Below are 22,465 nucleotides of genomic sequence, written 5' to 3'. Positions count from 1 at the left end.
TAGGATATATTTTAAATTCTCTTGGGTTTGTACTTGTAGCTCCTATGATAATTAAATGGCATGTTAATAAATTGTCAAATATCTTTAGCTGATGGGTATAGAAAAGTTACATCATATATGCTTTAAAATTTTTATTTTACAGGTAAAAATAACCTCAAAATGAATCATAGATGCAAACATAACAGTTATAACTATAAAAACTTCAAGAAGAAAGCATAGGAGAAATTCTTAGTGACTTCGGATTTGGCAAAGATTTCTTAGATACAGAACAAACAGCATTAACAAAATTCATAAATTGGGCTTCATCAAAATTTAAAAGTTTTGCTCATCAAAAGGCAATGTGAATGAAAGAAAAGATAAACCACAGACTGGGAGAAAATATTTGCAAAATACACATTTAAAAAGGATTTATACCCAGAACACAACTCAATAACAATAAGATAAATAACCCAGATTGGAAGAATTAACATAGTTAAAATGTCCATACTACCCAGAGCAATCTACACTTTCAATGCTATCCCGATCAAAATACCGAGGACATTTTTCAAAGAACTGGAACAAATAGTCCTTAAATTTGTATGGAACCAGAAAAGGCCCCGAATCTCCAAGGAACTGTTGAAAAGGAAAAACAAAGCTGGGGGCATCACAATGCCGGATTTCGAGCTGTACTACAAAGCTGTGATCACAAAGACAGCATGGTACTGGCACAAAAACAGACACATCGACCAATGGAACAGAATAGAGAACCCAGAAATGGACCCTCGGCTCTTTGGGCAACTAATCTTTGATAAAGCAGGAAAAAACATCCGGTGGAAAAAAGACAGTCTCTTCAATAAATGGTGCTGGGAAAATTGGACAGCTACATGCAAAAGAATGAAACTTGACCACTCTCTCACACCATACACAAAAATAAACTCCAAATGGATGAAAGACCTCAATGTGAGACAGGAATCCATCAAAATTCTAGAGGAGAACATAGGCAACAACTTCTATGACATCGGCCAGAGCAACCTTTTTCACGACACATCTCCAAAGGCAAGAGAAATAAAAGATAAAATGAACTTATGGGACTTTATCAGGATAAAGAGCTTCTGCACAGCCAAGGAAACAGTCAAAAAAACTAAGAGACAGCCCACGGAATGGGAGAATATATTTGCAAAGGACACCACAGATAAAGGACTGGTATCCAAGATCTACAAAGAACTTCTCAAACTCAATACACGAGAAACAAATAAACAAATCATAAAATGGGCAGAAGATATGAACAGACACTTTTCCAATGAAGACATACAAATGGCTAACAGACACATGAAAAAATGTTCAAAATCATTAGCCATCAGGGAAATTCAAATCAAAACCACACTGAGATACCACCTTACGCCAGTTAGAATGGCAAAGATAGACAAGGCAAGAAACAACAATTGTTGGAGAGGATGTGGAGAAAGGGGATCCCTCCTACATTGTTGGTGGGAATGCAAGTTGGTACAGCCACTCTGGAAAACAGTGTGGAGGTCCCTTAAAAAGTTAAAAATTGAACTACCCTATGACCCAGCCATTGCACTACTGGGTGTTTACCCCAAAGATACAGACGTAGTAAAGAGAAGGGCCATATGCACCCCAATGTTCATAGCTGCATTGTCCACAATAGCCAAATCATGGAAGGAGCCGAGATGCCCTTCAACAGATGACTGGATTAAGAAGCTGTGGTCCATATATACAATGGAATATTACTCAGCTATCAGAAAGAACGAATTCTCAACATTTGCTGCAACATGGACGGCACTGGAGGAGATAATGCTAAGTGAAATAAGTCAAGCAGAGAAAGACAATTATCATATGATTTCTCTCATCTATGGAACATAAGAACTAGGAGGATCGGTAGGGGAAGAAAGGGATAAAGAAAAGGGGGGTAATCAGAAGGGGGAATGAAACATGAGAGACTATGGACTATGAGAAACAAACTGAAGACTTCAGAGGGGAGGGGGTGGGGGAATGGGATAGACTGGTGATGGGTAGTAAGGAGGGCACGTATTGCATGGTGCACTGGGTGTTATACGCAACTAATGAAGCATCAAACTTTACATCGGAATCTGGGGATGTACTGTATGGTGATTAACACAATATAATAAAATAAAATTTAAAAAAAATAAAAAAAAATAAAAAAAAAGAATTTCTGCAGCAGCCAAAAAAAAAAAAAAAAAGATAAATAACCCAATAAATACAAGCAAAACATCTGAACTGATGCTTTACCAAAAAAGATATACAGCTGGCAGGTAAGGTCATGAAAATATGGCTAACATTATTAGTCATTAGAGAATTTAATTAACTGAAGTGCATATTATACACAAATTAAAGCTGTACGAGAACTACTTCTGCATCACTAGCATTTCTAAAACTAAAAAGACTTTAAGCCAAGCATTGATGAGTATGTGTAACAACGGGACTCATATACAGTGTTCTTTAAATGTCAAAGGTATAGCCACTTGGAAAGCTGGTTGGCAGTTTATTATAAATACAATTCAGCAATTCCACTCCTCTATATTTATCCAAGGAAATTAGGAACATATGTTCACTGCAGTTTTATTCATAATAGCCCTGGAAAAAACCAAATGTCCATCAGCTGTTGAACAGAAGAATAAATTGTGTCATAGTCTTATAATGTAATACTACTCAGCAGCAAAGAGAAACATACCTCTGATACATGCAATAATATGAATAAGTCTCAAGAACATTAAGAGGTCATAGGGAATTCGATCTATACTAAATTCTAGAAAATAGAAGCTAATCTATAGTGACAGTAAGCAGATTAGTTGCATCAAGCTGTGGGTGCAGGAGGGAATGACTTCAAGGGGCAAGGAGGAACATTCTGGGCTGATAAAAATATTCTATATTCTGAGTGAGTGGTGGTTACAAAGGTACATATATTTGTCCGAAGATATAAAACTCCACACTTAAATTCTTTGAATTTCTGTATTAAATTATACTTCATTGAGGTTAAAAAAAAAAGCCATTTAAAAACCATTTTAAAAGAGTGTGACCGAGGGGCACCTGGGTGGCACAGCGGTTAAGCGTCTGCCTTCGGCTCAGGGCGTGATCCCGGCGTTATGGGATCAAGCCCCACATCAGGCTCTTCTGCTATGAGCCTGCTTCTTCCTCTCCCACTCCCCCTGCTTGTGTTCCCTCTCTCTCTGGCTGTCTCTATCTCTGTCAAATAAATAAATAAAATCTTTAAAAAAAAAAAAAAACAGAGTGTGACCGAAAGAAATGAAAGGAGGGACTTGAGTGAATATTTGTACACCCATATTCATACCAGTTTTGCACAATAGCCAAAAAGTGGAAACAACCCATGTGTCCATCAATGGATGAATGTATAAACAAAGTGTGGCACATAAAATGAAATATTATTCAACCTTAAAAATCTGACAGCATCTGACATGTTACGACATGGATGACCTTGAAAACATTATGCTAAGTAAAATAAACTTGTTACAAAGGGACAAATATCATGTCATCCCACTTACATGAGGTTCTGAGGGTAGTCAAATTCATAGAAATAGAAATAGAATGGTGGTTACCAGGGGCTAGGAGGAGAGGGGAATGTTAGTGATTAATGGGTATGGAGTTTCAGTTGGGGAAGATAAAAAAGTTCTAGAGGTGAATGGTGGTAATGGCCACACAACAATGTGAATGTACTTAATAATGTGAAACTACACTTAAAAATATTAAAAAGGGAAATTGTATGTTATGCATAGTTTAGCACAATAAAAAAGAGGAGAGGTAGTAAAGACAGTGCGTGAGGGGAAAAAAACCCTTTGAAATTAATACTTTGCTTCTTTGGTGGGAAAAGCATGGCAACCAAGAGCTGAGTTGCTGGTATTGGGGCAGCCCTGACAATGGGAAACTGAGAAGCAAGGGATTGAGGAGGTTAGAAAGGAAGAGCTTCAAGTAGTTACCATCCTGACCAACAGGATAGGTGAACCCAATGACCCGGATGATTATCTTCATGTTGAAATGCAAGGAAATTTCATCTTAAGTGTCTCCCAAAAAGGTTATGCCTCTACCTCCCCAAAGCTGGAAGCATGTATTTCATGGGAACCTTCTGGAGAACTGACGAATGGAAAGTTTTGAATTTGGAGGGCCTGCTGTCTGCACAATAATGTCCCTGCGGGCAAAGACAAAGGGTCATTAGGCTTTCCCCAATTCCTAAGAGGAACACTGGCAAATTGCTTAGATTCTGAGGAGATCGATTTGACACAAGAATCAGCTATGCTTGCAGGCACTGCAGCCATAGCAACAACCTTGGCAAACCCTCCACACAGAGCAACAAGCCACTTCAAAATCACTGGGACCTGAGCCAAGAGAGGGAACACTGAGACAAGGACTTCATAAATCTTAAGGATAAACTCCCTGCTCATGAAAACAAAGGACAAGTTCCAAAGCATTTTCTTTGATTTCTTCTGATCTGTCTTTAAGAAGCCTGGCCCTAAAGTCGAGATTGGGCCCAGTCTCTCAAAGGGAAGGACAAATTGCCCCAGAGTCCTTAACATGAAGGTCCATTGAAACATTAGATCTGCCTGGAGAGACTCTAAACCCTGTAACCTGTTCTGAACAAAGGATAATATTCAAAAATCTCAGGGGCTTTTAGATACAGGATCAAAGATAACATTAATTCAGGGAAATTGAATATAAGAAGAGAAATTATTTTGGCAATTGAAGTATATGGAGGAGAAAGTAGCTGAGGTTGTTAAGTTGTGATAATTGCTTGACACAGAGGACCAAAGAAGTTTTCCTGGAAGATTATCACCTTTCCCTGAGTGTGTAATTGCAATAGATTTATTGTGATTCTAGGGATGGAAAGAGGCTTCAAAATGTTGAAGAGTAAGACCCTAACAATTGGGCATGCCAAAAGGAAACCTTTATAGTGACCCTGTATCACCATAATTGCAAATACAAAAATACCAAGGTACATTAGGACTATACCAATTTACATAATAGGGGTGCGGAAGAAACTAGAAATAACACTTTACAGTATTTATCTCTTTAATTCCCTGTTTGACTAGTCCAAAACAGAGATGGACATTGAATCAAATTTTTAGTAATCCGTGGTTAGTGATACAGCAAATGCAGTCTATTAGATCCCTGTTAATTTTGGTAACCATGTAGTTTGCCTTCATTTGGCCAGAATTATACATTTATTGTCCTATTATAGGGATAAACCCTCTAGCACCATGCTATAATCTAATAACGTGAAAATTAAAAAGGTGTTCTTGACCTAATTCAAATATAAAATGTATTCATGGGGCACCTGGGTGCCTCAGTTGGTTAAGCATCTGCCTTTGGCTCAGGTCATGATCCCACGGTCCCGAGATGGATGCGCACATCCCATCATGCTCCCTGTTCAGCAGGGAGCCTGCTTTTCCCTCTCCCTCCACCCCTCCCCCGACTCATGCTCAGCACTTGTGCGAACACACACACTCTCTCTCTCTCCAGTAAATAAAATATTTGTTTAAAAACAGAAAATGTATTCATTTCATAAGTGGCACCTTGAGTAGCAGTCAGAAATAATTGTATCTGAGGCTCTGTCTTCCCTTCTTAGTTTCGTTAGTAAAAAATGATAGAATAATTTAACAGAAAAAAGAAATTCAAGGGCCCTTCACGAAACAATAACTTCCTGGAAGTACTATTATTTGGAACAAATAAATTATGCACTGAATGAGTCAACATTTTTTTCCCTTAAAACTCCTATCACTAAACAGGATGCTAAGCAGTTAGCACCATGTATGGATATCGACACATCCGAGTATTATGCTGCAGTCTCATTATTAGATTACATGGCCTCCTGAACAGCAGGTTCCTTAACGTTTCCACAGGCAACTTTCTAATCTTTCAGCCCATGTAACCAGTATAACCAAGATATGACTCTCCAGTGAACTCTCCAATGATCTTTTCCATAGAATCATTGGCATGTCTTTAAGATGACAAAGTTGTCAAGTCTGTCAAATGGGGGACTCGTTTGGAAAATCATCTGTCAGCCACTCATTGAGTCATAGTTAAAACAGAGCAACTCAAAGAGAGAACAAGTCCTTGGCACCACTATGAATTTGATTATATCTGACAATCCAAGTACTCTCAAGGAAAAATGGGCAAATGAGATCTCCATTGTTAAATGGAATCAGAATAACCAGGAGAGAGTAATATCCTTCAGAGAAGTGCATTGCACTACCACAGACCAGCCCTTGGCAAGGACACCCTTACAGATTCCCAAGGTACACTGCTTCTTCTAAGAAACAGTGTTCTCAACCTCTGCACTTTTCCCATCTGATACCTCCAAGACCTTTACTTTCAAATATTACAAGATATGGTAGCTACCCAAATCCCAGTTTGGGGGCAAACAAAATTGAGACAGAGCAGGGACTGGACTCAAGCCTGCTCACCCAGGAACTTGTAAAGAAAAAAACAAAACAAAACAAAACAGAAAAACCCAAATAACCCAGTTCTCCAGCCCAGCTTGTGGGTGCTGCTTGCTAAAAGCCACAAGCTCCAAACATCCCCTATGGCCCAGCTTACAACCAGGTTGCCCCCCTGAGAACCACACTAAGCCAATCTGGGCCCCAATGGACCCCAGTGCTGACCTTTTGCCAACTTTTCCCCTCATCGTAATGCTAAAAATCATGCCCAGGAATGGAGAGTTAGCACGCTAATTAGACATGCAATATTTGAAAAAGCATAATCTCTAAGTGTGCAGGGACTGACAAATCCTCACCTTTACATAGTTAAACATCACCCTTTACCCCTCAAGCCTCTTTAAAACTTTCACTGACCTCTCCTCAGCAGCCATCCTGAGAGCTCTTTGTGCTGTCACCCTCGGGCTCCAGCAGAAGCCCCAGTAAAGCCTTGCTTGGAACTCCTGCTTGGCCTCTGGTCAATTTCTACTGCTTAGTGAATCCAACCAAGTTTGGTAACAATATGATTGCAGGTGGAGTCTTCTTCATGATAACAATTTATCTTCTCAGTAATTGCTCCCTCAAAGTACCACGTCACATAACTCATGCCCCATGGCACATGAGATGAGGTAAGAATCTGGCTGATAAATATGCCAGAACTTCAGACATACCTGGCCATATCCACCACCATAAAGGGATCTGATGCAATTCAGATGGTAAGTCCTGAATGCTTCTTTACTAAAGCACTAGAGAGAGAATAAAAGTAAAGCTGTCTTATTTACTGAATTAGGACAAAGAGTACATGATTCACTGGGGGAAAATGGGTTTTAAAAAAATAAAAGTAAACACTTGTGTCTAAAATGATATTTTCTTATATTTTAGTTATGTTGAGGGGAAAACTTGTTGATGAAATAAGCATAGATAATCATTTCTAAATGCTAGACATGTTAAAATAAATATTAAAACTACCTTTGACCAAATAGGTGGCAACGTACGTATGAATCACTTAAAAGCCAAATCCTATATGGAGCTTTAGCGATTGAGGAACCAGGAAATATTGAATATTTTGCCAAACAGAGCCAGGGGAACTTTAATTTAAAGTCTGTAAACCTTTTGAAACTAAGAGGCCTCTAGTTATCTTTTTTTCCCCATATTTTTCTTTTCTAGTGTAGTTCTCTGATCTTTCTACTCTGTTGATATATACTATTAGGTAAGGCTAGGATACAAGCTCACTACACCCGGCTTGTCCTAATTATTTGCACTTTGGAGGCCTGAGCTTGAAGTTGCTTACTTTGATGAGAGACAGGGCTACTTTCAGCATATATGGAAACATTTAGCCAGCTGTCCTGAGCCATTTGATACATTTTAGCCTCCCATTCTAGAGGGGTGTCTATACAGAGAAGATGCTTGGTCTCAAACTATTAATTACATCCAATCATACATTGAACAGGGCAATAGCTGGGACATGTGGAAGAACACTCAACCAGAAAAAAGATCAATCTGTTCTATTTTAACAACTGGAAAAACTAGTGCTAATGAAAGTTTATTTATATTTATATACATTCTAAGATTGTTTCTGGGTGATTAATGTATCAACCTGATTAAAAAGAATACTAGAATACTTCCAGCTGCACAACAATGTAAGTTGAATATTTCTATTTACTTGGTAGACTATTCAGTAAGTGTTTGTTGCCACAAATCCAAGGAAATGCACCAGCGCCACATAACTAGAACATTTCATTACAGCTCCATGAACCCTTTGGGGTAGAAATATGAAGAATATGAAAGAGTGCGAACCACTTAGAGTCTCCTTAGATTGGCTTTGGTGCCATGCTCAGAATACACTGGTACCCAAACATTAAAAATTGTATGGTATATAGAATTTTGGTTAATAGAATTAGATTAAGGGGTCTAGTCCTATGGGAAACAGCTAATTCTTCAGAGAGAAGGGAGCGCTCTGGATGATAGCACAGCCAACCTCACAACAGGGTTTCAATAGGATTCTTGAGTGAATTAAGTCCCAATAGATCTATTATGTGTAATACATTAACTTGTGTTCTATACATCTAAAATGGTACCAGATATGTTCCTTGGGAGAATTAAGAAACAGTCACACTATTTTTCTATAGGTCTTAATTCTCTTGGAAAACTCGGTTGAAAAAAAAATCACCAGTCAACATATGGCCCTCCAGTGAGTGAGGCTTTGAAAACTCATCCCTGCCCAAAGAACTAAAGTGTTGTTGGGCCGAAAATAATCACAGAAACGATGAAACTTGCTCTAATATGCTTAGAAAACAGTTGAAGGAAGTGTTTTAAAGTCATGTTGTATAATTTATAAGTCCATACTGGAAGAAAAATTGGTATTAGGTATAAACGTTGCCAGTTTAATACTGTTCCTTCATTTCTACATCATCATTTATATATTACCAACCAGATAAAAGAAAGATAATTGTTAAGGAATTTAAATGTCCAAGTGTGACCTGCAGAATTGTTTTGTTCAGCCAGAAGTGAACTGTTGAACCAACTGCATGAAATGTGTAGCTCCCCTTTTCCCTTCAACTTCTTCAGCACTATCTCTGTGCAATCTACTGGCCCACAGTAGGTTTCATTAGTACGCTCAGCTTGGGAACCTTAGAATAATATGAATTGTAGGTTCTATGAAAATATTTAGATTTGTTCTAATGGCGTATCATACTAAACCCCTTCTCTGTCGGTAGGAAAACACTGAGCAACTCTAAGAATCTGTCAAGGAATCATACCCGTTAATCACACCAACTAACATTATACTATGAACTAAAATACCCTATTACCATACTGTTGGCTGGAGGAAAGTGATGTGACTTAGTCTCACATATCATGTGTATCTTAGGGATGATATCATCCTAAGAACCAACAGGCTGAGGTTAATTGAGTCCAACTTCAGTTTATAGATCTTTGTCTTCAGTAAACTGAAATGGAAACATTTTATAAAACTGTTGGTTGTGAGAAATTTGAAACTGGATTTATTTGTACTGAACCCGCACCCCCCCCAGATGTCCTAAAATTATTTTTGCTGGTGGAAGCACCATGCACTGAACAGATAGGAGTTGTTTGATGTTCTAATTTCTCACTTACCAATAGTATATAATAACTTCTTTAATTTTATCATTCAAAATTAGAAACTGCCTATTTATAGGCATAACAACTTATGTATTGAAGTCAGAGTTTTGGTATATATATATAATATTTCTGATCATTAGTTAATTCATAAAACTGGCACTTCCCATACACTGCGTTATAAATATAAATGCTGGCCTGAGTGGCTTTCTAACTTCTATATATTAAGTTTACAATAGATCTATATTTGCATGCATGGCTGATAGCTTTAGGTTTCTCAATTGTTTTGACATGGAATTTAATTGAAAACCAGATTCTTTGGAATTGGCACACCAAAGCTCGACCAAACCCCCATGTTTTTAGATTTCTTCTATCATTGCAGAAAATGTAGGGAAGTTGGGCAGTTGATAGTAATATTCTAGGCAAGAAAGAGTGGTAAATTTAAGTTAATAGGTGATTGTTAATAGAACATATAAAAATGAAAGAAAATTAAAACAAAGAAGCAAAAAGGATGACTAATGGTGGGATTTTCCCCAAGCATCCTGAGGACATAATAAATTGTTTTCAAACTATTGATTTGATAATAAACCAAATTATTATTATCCTTCCATAAATGACCACTTCCCTTTAGGAGTAGCAAGTGAAATCTATTCAGATACCTAATAGGTCATTTCTTCAAATAATACAAATTCGGCTGATGCAATTGTTTTTTGCACCAAGGAAGAAACTGCCAAGATATAAGTATAATGAGAATACAAGATACAGTGACTTCTTAATTTTCTGAAACTTTGTAAAGCCATTGCTTAAGTCATACTTCATATCTCAAATCAATACAAGCAACTACCACAATAAAGAAAAGTTAACCTGTATTCTCGTCATATCTCCGAAAAAATTTTTTTTGATTCTGTAATGATATTTATTGTGGGCCATCTTTTATCAGTGTACAGTATCTTTGAATTTATAAGACTTCCTTCATAATTATAAGTTCAGACACCAGCATCATTTTGGAAAAGACTTGAAATACTGCGTTATGCTTGCTTAAGAACAGGCACTTTAAGTATAGGTATCAAACATTGAACCAAACTAGGGTTTTTTTTACTTTTATTTATAAATAAAAGTAAAAATAAGACCTATTTTATTTTGAAAATTGTTAAAGTATTACTGTGAAACCATTTTTTATTACTTTTTTACATTTATAAAACCAAGGGGTTTTGAGCCAAAACATTTCCTTATCTCTGTCTCTCACCGAGTACACATCAATTGCACACACAGCTCCCCTCCCTGCGCACACACGTAGTTTTGTAAAGTTATATCTTGAACACTCTATCCTCACCCCACACATCACATTGATTCATTTAAGTAATGAGAGGTGGAATTTATTTAAGTAATCAGTGTAACTCTAAATAGCATTAAAACATTAGTAGGTCGGGGCGCCTGGGTGGCACAGCGGTTAAGCGTCTGCCTTCGGCTCAGGGCGTGATCCCAGCGTTGTGGGATCGAGCCCCACATCAGGCTCCTCTGCTAGGAGCCTGCTTCTTCCTCTCCTACTCCCTCTGCTTGTGTTCCCTCTCTCTCTGGCTGTCTCTATCTCTGTCAAATAAATAAATAAAATATTAAAAAAAAAAAAAACCATTAGTAGGTCTTGCCCTTCAAAGCACAATCTATGGTCTAGCAGCATCAAGCATCACCTGGGACATTGTTAGAAATACACAATCTCAGACCCCCCCCAACACACAGCCCAGACGTATAATTTAACAAACGTACCCTTTAACAAGGCCCCCTAGGTGATTTTGTACGTACATTAAAGTTTGAGAAACACCACTCTAGACTAGTGGTTCTCAAAGTGTAATCTCCAGGCCAACTACTTCAGTATAACCTGAAAACCTGTTAAAAATTCAAATTTCCAGACCCTACCTCAGACCTACACATCAGACTCTCTGGGGCTGGAGCCCAGCAATCTGTGTTTCATCAAGCCTTCCCGGTTGGGAACTGGTGGCCGCTGCTACCATTATCATTACGACATCCTCAGCGACAATGCTGTGTCTAAGAGTGATGACATTGACAACTGCAGGGCAGAAGCAAACAAAACCTTAAGAAAGGCGTTTAAGAACCTACCAGATTTGTATGTGCAAAGCTGTCTAAACTTACCTGTGGCCCTGTCCCAGTTGCTCACTAAACTCCAGCCACAAAACTCTTTCTCGCCGTAGGGCTTCAGGCTTCTTGCTTCCTCTTCCTATCAGGCTCTCATTCTCCTCTTAGGCTGGCTAGCTCCTTCTTATTCTTTACAGCCCAACAAAAATGTCAGCTCCTTAGGGAAGCCCTCTCTGACTCATCCTACCTAAATTTGTTCTCTCTTTTCTGTGCGGGAACTTTGTTTCCCCCGTAAGAGCACATCACAATGCACAGTTACGGCCTGTATTTGTTAGCTTACTTGTTTACCATCTGTTTCTCCTACTAGACATTAAGTTCCATGAAGGGATCACTTCTGTCTTGACTACCGTCTTCCTTAGTGCTTAAATATTTCTTCTGTATAATAGCCTGTAATGAATATTTCCTGGATAAATGACTAAATAGGAGATATAATGAAAAAGGTACCAGACTCAGATACCATTATTAATGTTGGTGCCACATAGACTAATTCTTTCTGTGATCATAGTGGGGGGGGGATTGGTCTTTGCTGCAATGAATCAAGAAAATAACTGAGTGTAAGTTGCCTATAATGTTTCATAACTTTCAGCATTAGAAGTTCTCTAAATATCAAAGTATTTCTCCAAGGAGCCTAGAATTTTGTCATTTAAAAAAATATGTTATATAAGTAGAAGAACTTTCACCTAAAAAGGAATGAAACCAAAACACAAAATAAAAATGTTTAATTCCCTTTTGAATGTGTGTTGAATTCAATACAATTTGATAAAGCATTTTTCTAAGCCAAAGGAACCAATGTTACATTTAGAAGGAAACTGACTGCAAAAAAATATATCATCTATGCTATACTTTATTTTTAAAAAGAAATTCAAGATTTTATTCTATGTTTACTATGTTGCGAAACTGATATCTTCTCTACAGCTCAGGACGTCACAACAAAGTAATGGCACAATAACAGAATTTTTGTTGTTTTTTTTTCCTTTGTATTATCTTCATATACCAGTAAAAAATAAACTCTTTAATAAATAAATATATATATAATAAATATTTGCAAATTGAAAATGTATAAATAGGTCCATCCTTTAAAAAAAAATGTACCATCTTGGTGTGGCATGTTCTATAGTTCGTGTTTCATCCAGGGTTTTTACATATAACTCCATAGCCTACAAAATCCTACAAGGTCCTCAGAATTTAGCAATAATCTTGGCCAACGGTGTCAATTATTTCTTCAACATGAAGTATCTATTTTTAATGTAACTTTTAAAGTAAACATAATCCGGAGAGGTGAGGTACCAGCAGCAAACCAGGTGGGTTCCCATTATCCACAGTTCAGCAGATTTTCAGCTTCAATCTACCAGCAAGTCTTGAACCAGTGTACCTAAGGGAACTTAATCCACTTATAAAGAGAGGTCTTGATCTACTTCAAGTCAAAATATGGTTTTTTGTTTGTTCTCAATATTCTTTCCAAAGTCAGCCACCCAGTAGAAAACTCCATAACATTCTGAGAAGACTCCTGGGTTATTATCTTACGATGCGAACTCAGACAAGAAAGGTCGGTCGGTAGTTTGGCTCTTCAAGGAAGACACTATCACATTTCAGCTGTACATCAGGATGTCCTTGTACAATTCGGGAACTCTCTCTGGATCCACTGGTCTAGGCAGGAAATGTGTGAATTTCTGATGTCTTTTGGACCTGGCACCATCTCTTGGAGTTCCGTCTTTGTTAAGTGCCACAAAATACCTACGGCCAGTGTCCCCATGTTTATATATGTTGGATGAATAGGTATTATACCAGTTCTCTTCAAATTGCTCCCTAAAGATGCATTCAGAAGTCAATTTCTCCTGTAAGAGAAAAGGTAACTACCATTAAAAAAAATACCTTTGCAAGAGTTACCTTGGAAAAGTCTCATCTCTATATTTTTATTGCTTTGCTTATAACAATATCCTTGACAAAGAAGGAAAAAGGACGAAATTTTTTTGCTTTGTTTTGTTTTAGTTCTTAAGTTATCTGGAATTCTTTCTTCCAGGTGACTAAACTTCCTAGTAGTTTAGTTCAAAGAACTTTAAATTAAATGTCTATCCTCAATTTTATTGTCAAATACTAAATGAATATCCAGAACTTTCCCATGTTTCATTATATCTCCCTCCTACCACCATCCCCATCAAACAGGCCTGTATTTTTCTTGTCCCATTGTTAGATGCCCAAGTTTTATATAGCAAGTCTCTACATCATTTTGAAACATTTCAAGATCTTCCTAACATCCAAATTCCTACTTCAAAACGATCATTCCAAATCATATATCTTCCCTCAATGTATTTATTAATCGTTTGAAGATACATTTCCCATCATTAACTTTTACCTAGAGATTACCATTAGGTAAATGTAGTAAAAACCCAATGATTTCTTGCCTTTTTATGATGAACTGGATCTTATCCTTAGGAATAGACCACAGTTGCTTTTTGAATCATGGCTCTTTAATTATCCAGATATGGTCAAACTAGTGTGGTTGGCATTATCTGTTGTTTACAATATCCTACGACTTCATTAACTCATTTCCTATATATGAAGGTCAGCAACATGTGTACTTAGCTTTGGAAGATGATTATGGGTACAGAAAATTTACATTAAATAAATGTAAAGGTGAAAAGAATTTAACATAAGAAGAAAATGTCATTTTTCTGTGTCTCTGGTAGGAATGATCAAAATACAGAGGGAAAGAGAAAGACCCAGGATAATGGGCAGGCAGACTAGCAAGCTGAAAGCAATAAATGTTTGGGGCTTAAGAACTGAAATTGGGGGCGCCTGGGTGGCACAGCGGTTAAGCATCTGCCTTCGGCTCAGGGCGTGATCCCGGCGTTATGGGATCGAGCCCCACATCAGGCTCTTCCTCTATGAGCCTGCTTCTTCCTCTCCCACTCCCCCTGCTTGTGTTCCTTCTCTCACTGGCTGTCTCTATCTCTGTCGAATAAAGAAATTAAGAAAAATCTTTAAAAAAAAAAAACTGAAATTGAGGGCACCTGGGTGGCTCACTCGGTTAAGCACCCAACTCTTGATTTCAGCTCAGGTCATGATCTCAGGGTCTAGAGATGTCAGGGTCACAAGGGGCGTGGAGCCTGCTTAAGATTCTCTCTCTCTCACCACTTCTGGCCCTCCCCCCCACCCCTCTTGCGCATGCACTCTCTCTCTCTAAAAAGACCCCAAAACTAAAATTGAGTTACTCTACTACTGCTCAGACATATGGAAATTAATCAGGATACAGATATTTATTTTCTACATATGTGTATTTCATATATTTCATCTGACATGCATTATTGGTAGATATTTGTTTACTGGAAAAATAGATAGTCATAATTTTAAGAATTACAATAATGTTTTTAAAATACGTACTGAGCCATAGAGTTCTCCTTTGTCATTCATTCCAAGGTAAAGACCACTGTCCACACCTCTAATACTGACCAGTCCCACTGCCACACTGATGAATTCCAGGATACCTACAATTAAAAAAAAAAAGACAAATAATGACATATTTATTAATGAACATGTGACTACTGAAAATCTTCCAAATAGTAGACCAATATTGCTAAATATAATAATGTAGGCAGAAGTCCTTTATAAGCTGAAAAGTGCTAATACAATAGTCTTATTATGATGATCTTCCCATTTTACAGATGAAAAAAAAAACTAAAAAGAAAAGTTGTCCATCATGGTGTAATGTTAAAGGTATAAAACCTTAAACCAGACCAACTTGCATAACTTACTGTAAAATTTACAGTAACTTAAGATTTCATAGTAACTTACTGGCCAGTCTGTCCACACAAGTCCTTTACCTTCTGTGGGGTTCAGTTTCCTCATGTACAAAATGAGCAAAATGCCTCTTCCCAGGAGAATGATAAGGACTGACACATTTAGACATTCAACAAATGGAAGCTATTATTATTGTAAATTAGTACATAATGGAGGTGTTCTTAGCTCTCCATGATTCCATTAGTTAATTATATATGTTCTATTAATTGTTTTGTTTGGTTTTGCTAACTATGAATCAAGTCCATCTTTTTCTCCCAGCAGCCAGTATACCTTATATGGGTATATTCGTGTTTTATAGTTTATAAAGGGCTTCTACTTGTATTTTTTATCTGGTCCTCAAAAAACAATTCCCTAAGATAGGTATAGAAGACATTATCATCCCCATTTTTACACACCAAGAAACTGAGGCTCAAAAAGATTTATTGATTTGCCTAAGAATATGATAGTTGGAATTAGTAGAACTGAACTTGAACTCACACCTTCTGAGCCCCAATCCAGTGTTTCTACTCCAGGACAATACATTGGTTTTGAAACTTTACAGATTACACAGTATGGGGTTCCTGTCACATGGTTCTTAAAAATAAATTTGATAGTTCAAAGAAGTAAAAGGACTTTATAATTCATTAAATGTGNCCCCAATCCAGTGTTTCTACTCCAGGACAATACATTGGTTTTGAAACTTTACAGATTACACAGTATGGGGTTTCCTGTCACATGGTTCTTAAAAATAAATTTGATAGTTCAAAGAAGTAAAAGGACTTTATAATTCATTAAATGTGATGGTCAAACACTGAGATTTTAGTATGCAAGTAGATTTTGCTATCAATAACTTTCTAAAATTATTTTCATTTATCAATAGATAAACTAGTATCAAAAACCCTCCACTTAATACACTAATATACCATAGTAAAAGAAATAATGCTTCCTTTTGCATCACTCTTTTTCTCTGCACACACTAACTTTGGAATAATTTCTTTGTCTTGTTCTTTAGACTCTGTTGAAAAAATATATAGATGTACTTTCTATGCTTGAAACTGCTTCAATAGCTTTCTACCTTCACCCCTTTACTTCTTCTTAAGCTCTACAAACAGTATCCATGTGTACCATTTAGCCTGGTTCTCGTTCTTAAGTCATATCTTGATTTATTGTACAACTTTCTGCTTGGACATGTGATGTTCCCAAGGCCAAAGGAAAGTCCAAAATCTGGATAACCCTTATACAGAGGGTTCTCTTCTGTCCAGAGCCTAATTTATTCTTTGGCAGAAACGTAGATTCTTAAGGTCGAAACATAGATTCCCAAGAGCTCAAATGAGCTCTTTCAAACTATTAGTAGATTATGTAGAACACTAGTGCTATCAAGGATCTTGTAGCAAGAATATGCTACCAAATAGACTGTAAGTGGCTTGAAAGAGTCAGTGCCCTTAACTGAGAGCCAAAGGCAGAGAGAAGAGAAGATACAGCAGGAAAACACAGACTCCATAGGATAGCCATTGTAAAGACAAACATAGAGGTGGGGAGTAAATGAAAATTAAACATACTGTCAAGCTCATTAGTGAGTGATTCCTGTTAGAAACAAAAATACAGAACCAAAACATGATCAGTAGAAGAAGATATATTAATAGAATTTCATCCAGGATATACTTACAAATGTATAATTACTTGAAGTTGTATTGAATGTTAAATTCAAATGGAAAAGTATACTATGGCTTTAAGTATCTGATTTACATTAAGATGTTCTTGTCTTTTAAAAAACAGAAACTGATTAAATTATTAGGATATATAATAGAACCAATTTTCAAGTATAATAAAATATGTTTCAAAAAATATTTCATTTCCATATTAACCAATTATATAACAGGTCCTATAAAGTACCCATTTCCTTTTTGCAAAACTAAATGGTAAACCACCTATACTTTATTTCTCATTTTAAGATAATGCTGCTATCTTGTAAAAAAATATGTAGTTGTAGAAACCACATATATTTTAGAACAATTGTATTCAATAGTTTCAACTTTATTAAGCAACATCTAAAACTTCACCCATAACCAGGCATTAATAATTTTGCAATGGCTCATAGAGATTGATGGGAAAAAGATTATGTGTTTTTTGTGTTCCTCTTAAAGATTTTAGCCACACTTTTAAATTCTGATCCTTTTTCTCCTCAAGGAAATAGTATACCACATAGTAATTTGTAATCACTTGATTCTTAAATGAGATTTGACAAGTCTTTCTTATTTATAATATGAGGTGGTAACTAAGCTAATTCCTTAACAAAGAGTAGACATGAAAAACTTTCCTTAAGAGGTAATCACAGATTTTAGATAGATTTTCTAATGCCCAGTGTCCCATAAAAAGACTTGGAGGTACTTTGTCTTTCTGGTATCATTTTCAAAGCCAGCCTTTTTAAGAATCATAATAAACAGGTGAGTCAACCCACAATGCAACCACATCAGACAAATCTATGGAGAATAGGGGAGAATAAAGGAAAAGCCTTTAAAGGAATATGTTTGATCTCGGGTTAAACATTTTTTTTAAGTAATGAGTCCATGTTTACATATTAGGTAAAATCTTCCTACTGTACTACTGTGCAGGAAAACTCTATTATAACCGTAGAGCAAACTCAGATAGGAAATTATTTTAACCTCACTGGGACCTTTTTGTTTAGCTTCTATTGATGTGGTTTTCAAATTTTAAATACAGGATTCTGAATTTTTCAGTTAATCATTCATGGGAAAATTAGTATAAACTATTAAACATATTACTCACTTTAACATCACAAATAGCCATTCTCAAGCTTTTTCAAAATTCTCACTTTGATGACACATAAATGAGTTTAAAACAAAAATAGCAAAATAATTTCATAATGAATAACTGAAGTGCTAGGAAAAGAAGGCAAATACAGAGAGAAACATATGATGTTATACATGCTGAACATAAATTTTCTTCTCACCTATACTCCCTCCTAGTAATTATGATGTCTTAGCGATCCAAGGCCACTAGGATGCACTGTAATGCCTGGTAAAGGCTGTTCAAACCTCCTTTAGGCTCTCAGAACTAATCTGGGTTCTTTTCCCTTTGTGTAACAGTAGATATTTTGTTTTGATATGTAGCCTCCCACCATAGAGTGATTTAAACCATCACAAAATCGGGTTAAGTCATATTTTTGCAAATACTAAATAATTATGCAAAATTTTAGCAAAAAAATGTTCTAGAAGGTGGTAATTCTGATATACAACATTTGTTTCTTAAGGAAATGATTTAAATACCAGGTTAATGAATGTTATCAAGTCTACAAATAATTATAATCTCTTCCCATAGATTTATATCTCTTCCTATAGTGTTACAAAAAGACACAATCTGAAAGAAGCAACTCGTGTCATGGGGGATGTACAGGCGAATCACAAGTGTCTTAAAGGTGTCCAAGACTATACTATGTTATCACAAGGGGTGGGGGTAGGGGAGGGAGTCTGAGTATTACTTAAGCTTAATTTCTACCTGCTTTACTTATAGGCCTTACCACATTTGTGTTCAGTTCTAAATCTTTCTAGTAGCTGGAAGATTTTTTTTTTTTCGATAATGAATGGAGTGCAGTAATTCTTAAAAGCAAGAAAACTGAGCCACCTGGTGTCAGCAAAGTTCTTTAGAATCAGAATCTCAGCCTCTTCAATTTAGAAACCACTTTCTAAAAGTGACCCCAAGGTTGGCCACTAGGTCATGACACTCTTGACTCATAGTCAATGGGAATTTGGAAGAGATCAGGGAAGCTGCAAACATATGGGTTTTAAAAAGTTAATTTTCTAAGCCTTTAAGTGCTACCAAATGACCACCACATGCTCATTTCTGCATCTAGAGTTACAAATGCCCCTCATACCGAGATTTACACTTCTCCTAAGTTTTAAATGAGTACTGCAAGTCAAAAGAGGAGTGAGTATAAGAACAAGGGGAAGAGGACAAGATAAGAGAGGGCCATTCAGAAATGAGATTCTCAAAGAATCCCTTAGTGCTAAGGAAGAGAAAGGAAGACAGATGTTGGGCCCTTTCACGTTGCTGCCCACAAGTAAATGTATCTTTTTAAAAATGTAATAAATCTCTCCAGTAACGTCCCAAGTATGATGAGCAAAAATCCTTTGAGAATGCTACCGGGTTAACTCTAATATAATGAAAACTCCCGCAATGGGGTAAAAGATCCTGAGATGTTAGAACCTGAAAGCATCTTTAAATTACCACCTAGTTTAACCCCATCATTGTACAGAAAAGAGGAATTAAGGCTCAGACTGTTGAAGGTACTTGCTGGTTACACAGCGCGTTAGGGAGTAATTAACAGTAGAAACCTTATGATTTCCCAATCTAGTGTCACAAGGATCATTCGTTTGTTTCTTTCTTTTAACTCCTTCTGTTCCCAGGCATTGCTGCAGGTATTCTGAAACACGTCTCTATGTGTTCCCACCCATATCCTCTTTCGTTTCCCCATTTCCTCTTACAGACGGCCAATACTAAGATCTTTGCTTTCCCGTTTCACAATTTCTAAAGAGCAGCTTGGCTGAACGACTGGGCATGCTCAGTGGCCGGGTAGGCTTTTTTTTTTTTTTTCTCTCCTTTTTTCCCCCCTTTTCTCGCCCAGACAGAACTTCAAGAGCTCAAAGAATTGCAGCCAGGTGAGCTTTCCAGTAGCGACGGTGCTCACTGAAAGTTAATCTGTTACCTCTTCGGGTAACATTTACGTAAATGCCCCCATCCTACACGAGAGCGACCCTCTGAACAGTAGCCGTGAATGCATTATTAACTGCATTGCTGTGGGGCATGTTTAAAGGAGCAGAAGGCTTCCGATATTAATTTTTAAGTAAATGGTACTGGAGGAAACGTGAGAGGAAGTAGTAGAACATAATATAGAGCTTTAAAAAACAAAACAAAAACTGCCTGCGAGGTAAGAAGTGCAGGAAAAGATGATTCCGAGTCCGGTCTTGTCCCAGGCAGCAGAAAAGGGCAGGGCCGCAAGGTGCGTGTGGAGCACCCACCCTTTCTCCTCCCGACCCCGTCTGGAGCCGCAGGCCTGCTAGAGACCGCCTCGGGAAGCGAGCGGGAAAAGCCCTCCCTGTCCCTGCCCTGGCCCGCGCTTCAGTCCCAGCCCGCACCTCGAACTAGACGGGTTCCGGGAGCTCCCTCAGCACGGGGTGGAGAAGAAGAGCCGGGGGTCTGGGGTGCTGGGGTGCGGGTACGTACCGAAGAGGCTGTGGTCCTGCCGGGTGCCCTGCACGCTGCCGTCCGGCAAGATCTGCAGGTGGAAGCCCGTACGGCAGTAGAGCTGCCGGCGGCGCAGGATGCCTTGCAAGTGCGCCAGCTCCGCAGCCCCAGGCCCGCCGCGGGCGCCCCGCTCCACCGCGCCCCTGCGCTCGCCCAGCAGAGGCGGCCGCTCCCCGGCAGGAGGCAGCAGGAAGTGCGAGCCCACCTGCTGGCCCAAGCCCTCCAGGCCGCCGAGGAAGCCCCCGACTTCGGCTAAGGGAGCCATAGAGGGGCCACAGGGAGAGGCGGAGGATCCGGGAAACAAAAGACCCCAGTCAAAAGTGTAGCGGGGATGGGGAAGTGAATGGAGGAAAAATACAGCAAAACAAGCGCAAAAAAGACCCGGTTACTCCTGTGAGGTCGCTGAGTGGACTTTGCACTGAGATAGCAGGGGAGTTTTCACTGTCTTGGAGCGATCTTCTCTCCTTGGGGAGGTGGGAGCCGGCTGCTGGCTTTGCAGGAACATCTATAAGCTGCCGCTGCCAATACCCGGCTGGGGCTGGGGGCTGAGGCTCCAACTCCGCAAACTGATCAGATCAGAGTCCTGTGTACATACACAGCGAGTATATATGCGGGTCCTCTTGACATATGCTAATCAAGTCCTTTCATGCGCGCTGGGGAGGTTCTGTTTGAAATCTTAAACCGGCCTCCTCTCAACACGTTTTTGCTCTTCGGAAGTGACCAAAAGGGGCCCTTGACGGTTCTCTATCCATGCTGTCGCAAAAATTATTCCCACACTTGGCCAAAGCTAGCCAGCAACTTCGGGGAGGCGCAGCTAAGGCCCCTTTTTGGGGTTGTCTTTGGGACAACCGTGATGCTGTTCAGCTACTGCTGTGCAACCGCCTTTGATGTGAGCTCCTTTGCAATGATAGATCGCTGCTAAAAAGGAGCCCAGCTTGGCAGGTATATAGAAGAAGGGGAGGGGGCTGGAGCTGAGAAGGCGGGAGGAGGGGGTGGAGGAGGGGATGGGTAGGAGGAGGAAAAAGGGAGGAGAGGAGAATTGGACTCCTTGGGAACTGCTGGGAGCTGCAGTGGACAGGTGCAAAGACAGGTAAGAGAGAGAGAAGGAAAAAGGGCGTTACCTGAGGCTTAGACCTGCCCAGACACACATGAAAGGAAAATCAAAGCTTTGACAGTTTAACTCACTAATTTTAAAACACTAATAAAATGTACAAGCATTACTCTTTTCTTTTATCATTTAGATGGGGGATTTTCTTTACATAATCAAGGTTAGGTTAGGAACACATTCATCCCCCTTCCCGGGTTCTCTTTAATGTTTATCTGTACTCAGCACATGATACAACCAAGATTGCTTTATATCTACATGGAAGTTTTAAATCGTGTGCTAAGGTCATGGACTTTTCATCAACATACTATAATAACATAATATAATCATGAATCTCAGGATTAAGGGTAAACCCAAATAAGTTGAAAAGCCATGGGTTTACATTCTTTTACTTGCCACAAATAGAAGATGAATATCTGTCATAGTGTCATAAATGATGAGTGGCCTCTGGCTCCCTTATCCAATCTAAGAGCATTTCCCTGTTCATTTTTGGTTAGACATTTTCTTTAAGGTCAGATTTTTTTTTTTGGTTCACATTTTAATTATAAAAATGAGTAAATGGCATTGATTCTTGATGTGTTTTTGAGACAGGAAAAGTTACTGGTAAAAATGTAAGCGTGTTGGTGCATAT

General features: G+C 38.3%; 1 protein-coding gene and 1 pseudogene across 2 annotated transcripts in view; both read right to left on the bottom strand.

Annotated features, from left to right (window-relative positions):
• The window catches only part of LOC100467782, a 122,319-nt pseudogene extending 118,314 nt beyond the window's left edge, over positions 1-4,005 (bottom strand). The window contains exon 1 of the transcript XR_004621998.1: positions 3,954-4,005. The product of XR_004621998.1 is annotated as a 60S ribosomal protein L35-like (transcript). The remainder of the gene's footprint in view (positions 1-3,953) is intronic.
• An 8,435-nt stretch (positions 4,006-12,440) lies between these two features.
• FGF20 (fibroblast growth factor 20) lies at positions 12,441-21,175 on the bottom strand. The gene is made up of 3 exons (XM_034647697.1): positions 20,709-21,175; positions 15,072-15,175; positions 12,441-13,525 (listed from the first exon to the last, which is right to left on the bottom strand). The coding sequence occupies exons 1-3, from the start codon at positions 20,992-20,994 to the stop codon at positions 13,280-13,282; spliced, it is 636 nt and encodes a 211-aa protein (XP_034503588.1). The 5' UTR covers positions 20,995-21,175; the 3' UTR covers positions 12,441-13,279.
• Between the last annotated feature and the right edge of the window lie 1,290 nt (positions 21,176-22,465).

The sequence above is a fragment of the Ailuropoda melanoleuca genome, chromosome 18, assembly GCF_002007445.2.
Source record: "Ailuropoda melanoleuca isolate Jingjing chromosome 18, ASM200744v2, whole genome shotgun sequence".
Classification (NCBI taxonomy): domain Eukaryota; kingdom Metazoa; phylum Chordata; class Mammalia; order Carnivora; family Ursidae; genus Ailuropoda; species Ailuropoda melanoleuca.
This window is presented reverse-complemented; position numbering and strand designations above follow the sequence as displayed.

What these genes read in the sequence shown, in the direction of transcription:
- FGF20 (XM_034647697.1), bottom strand. Translation starts at nt 20,994, where the DNA reads ATGGCTCCCTTAGCCGAAGTCGGGGGCTTCCTCGGCGGCCTGGAGGGC. An exon ending in GCAGGACCACAGCCTCTTCG is followed by an intron (nt 15,176 to 20,708) that starts GTACGTACCCGC and finishes TTTTAATTGTAG; the next exon opens with GTATCCTGGAATTCATCAGT. An exon ending in AAGGAGAACTCTATGGCTCA is followed by an intron (nt 13,526 to 15,071) that starts GTACGTATTTTA and finishes TTTCTCTTACAG; the next exon opens with GAGAAATTGACTTCTGAATG.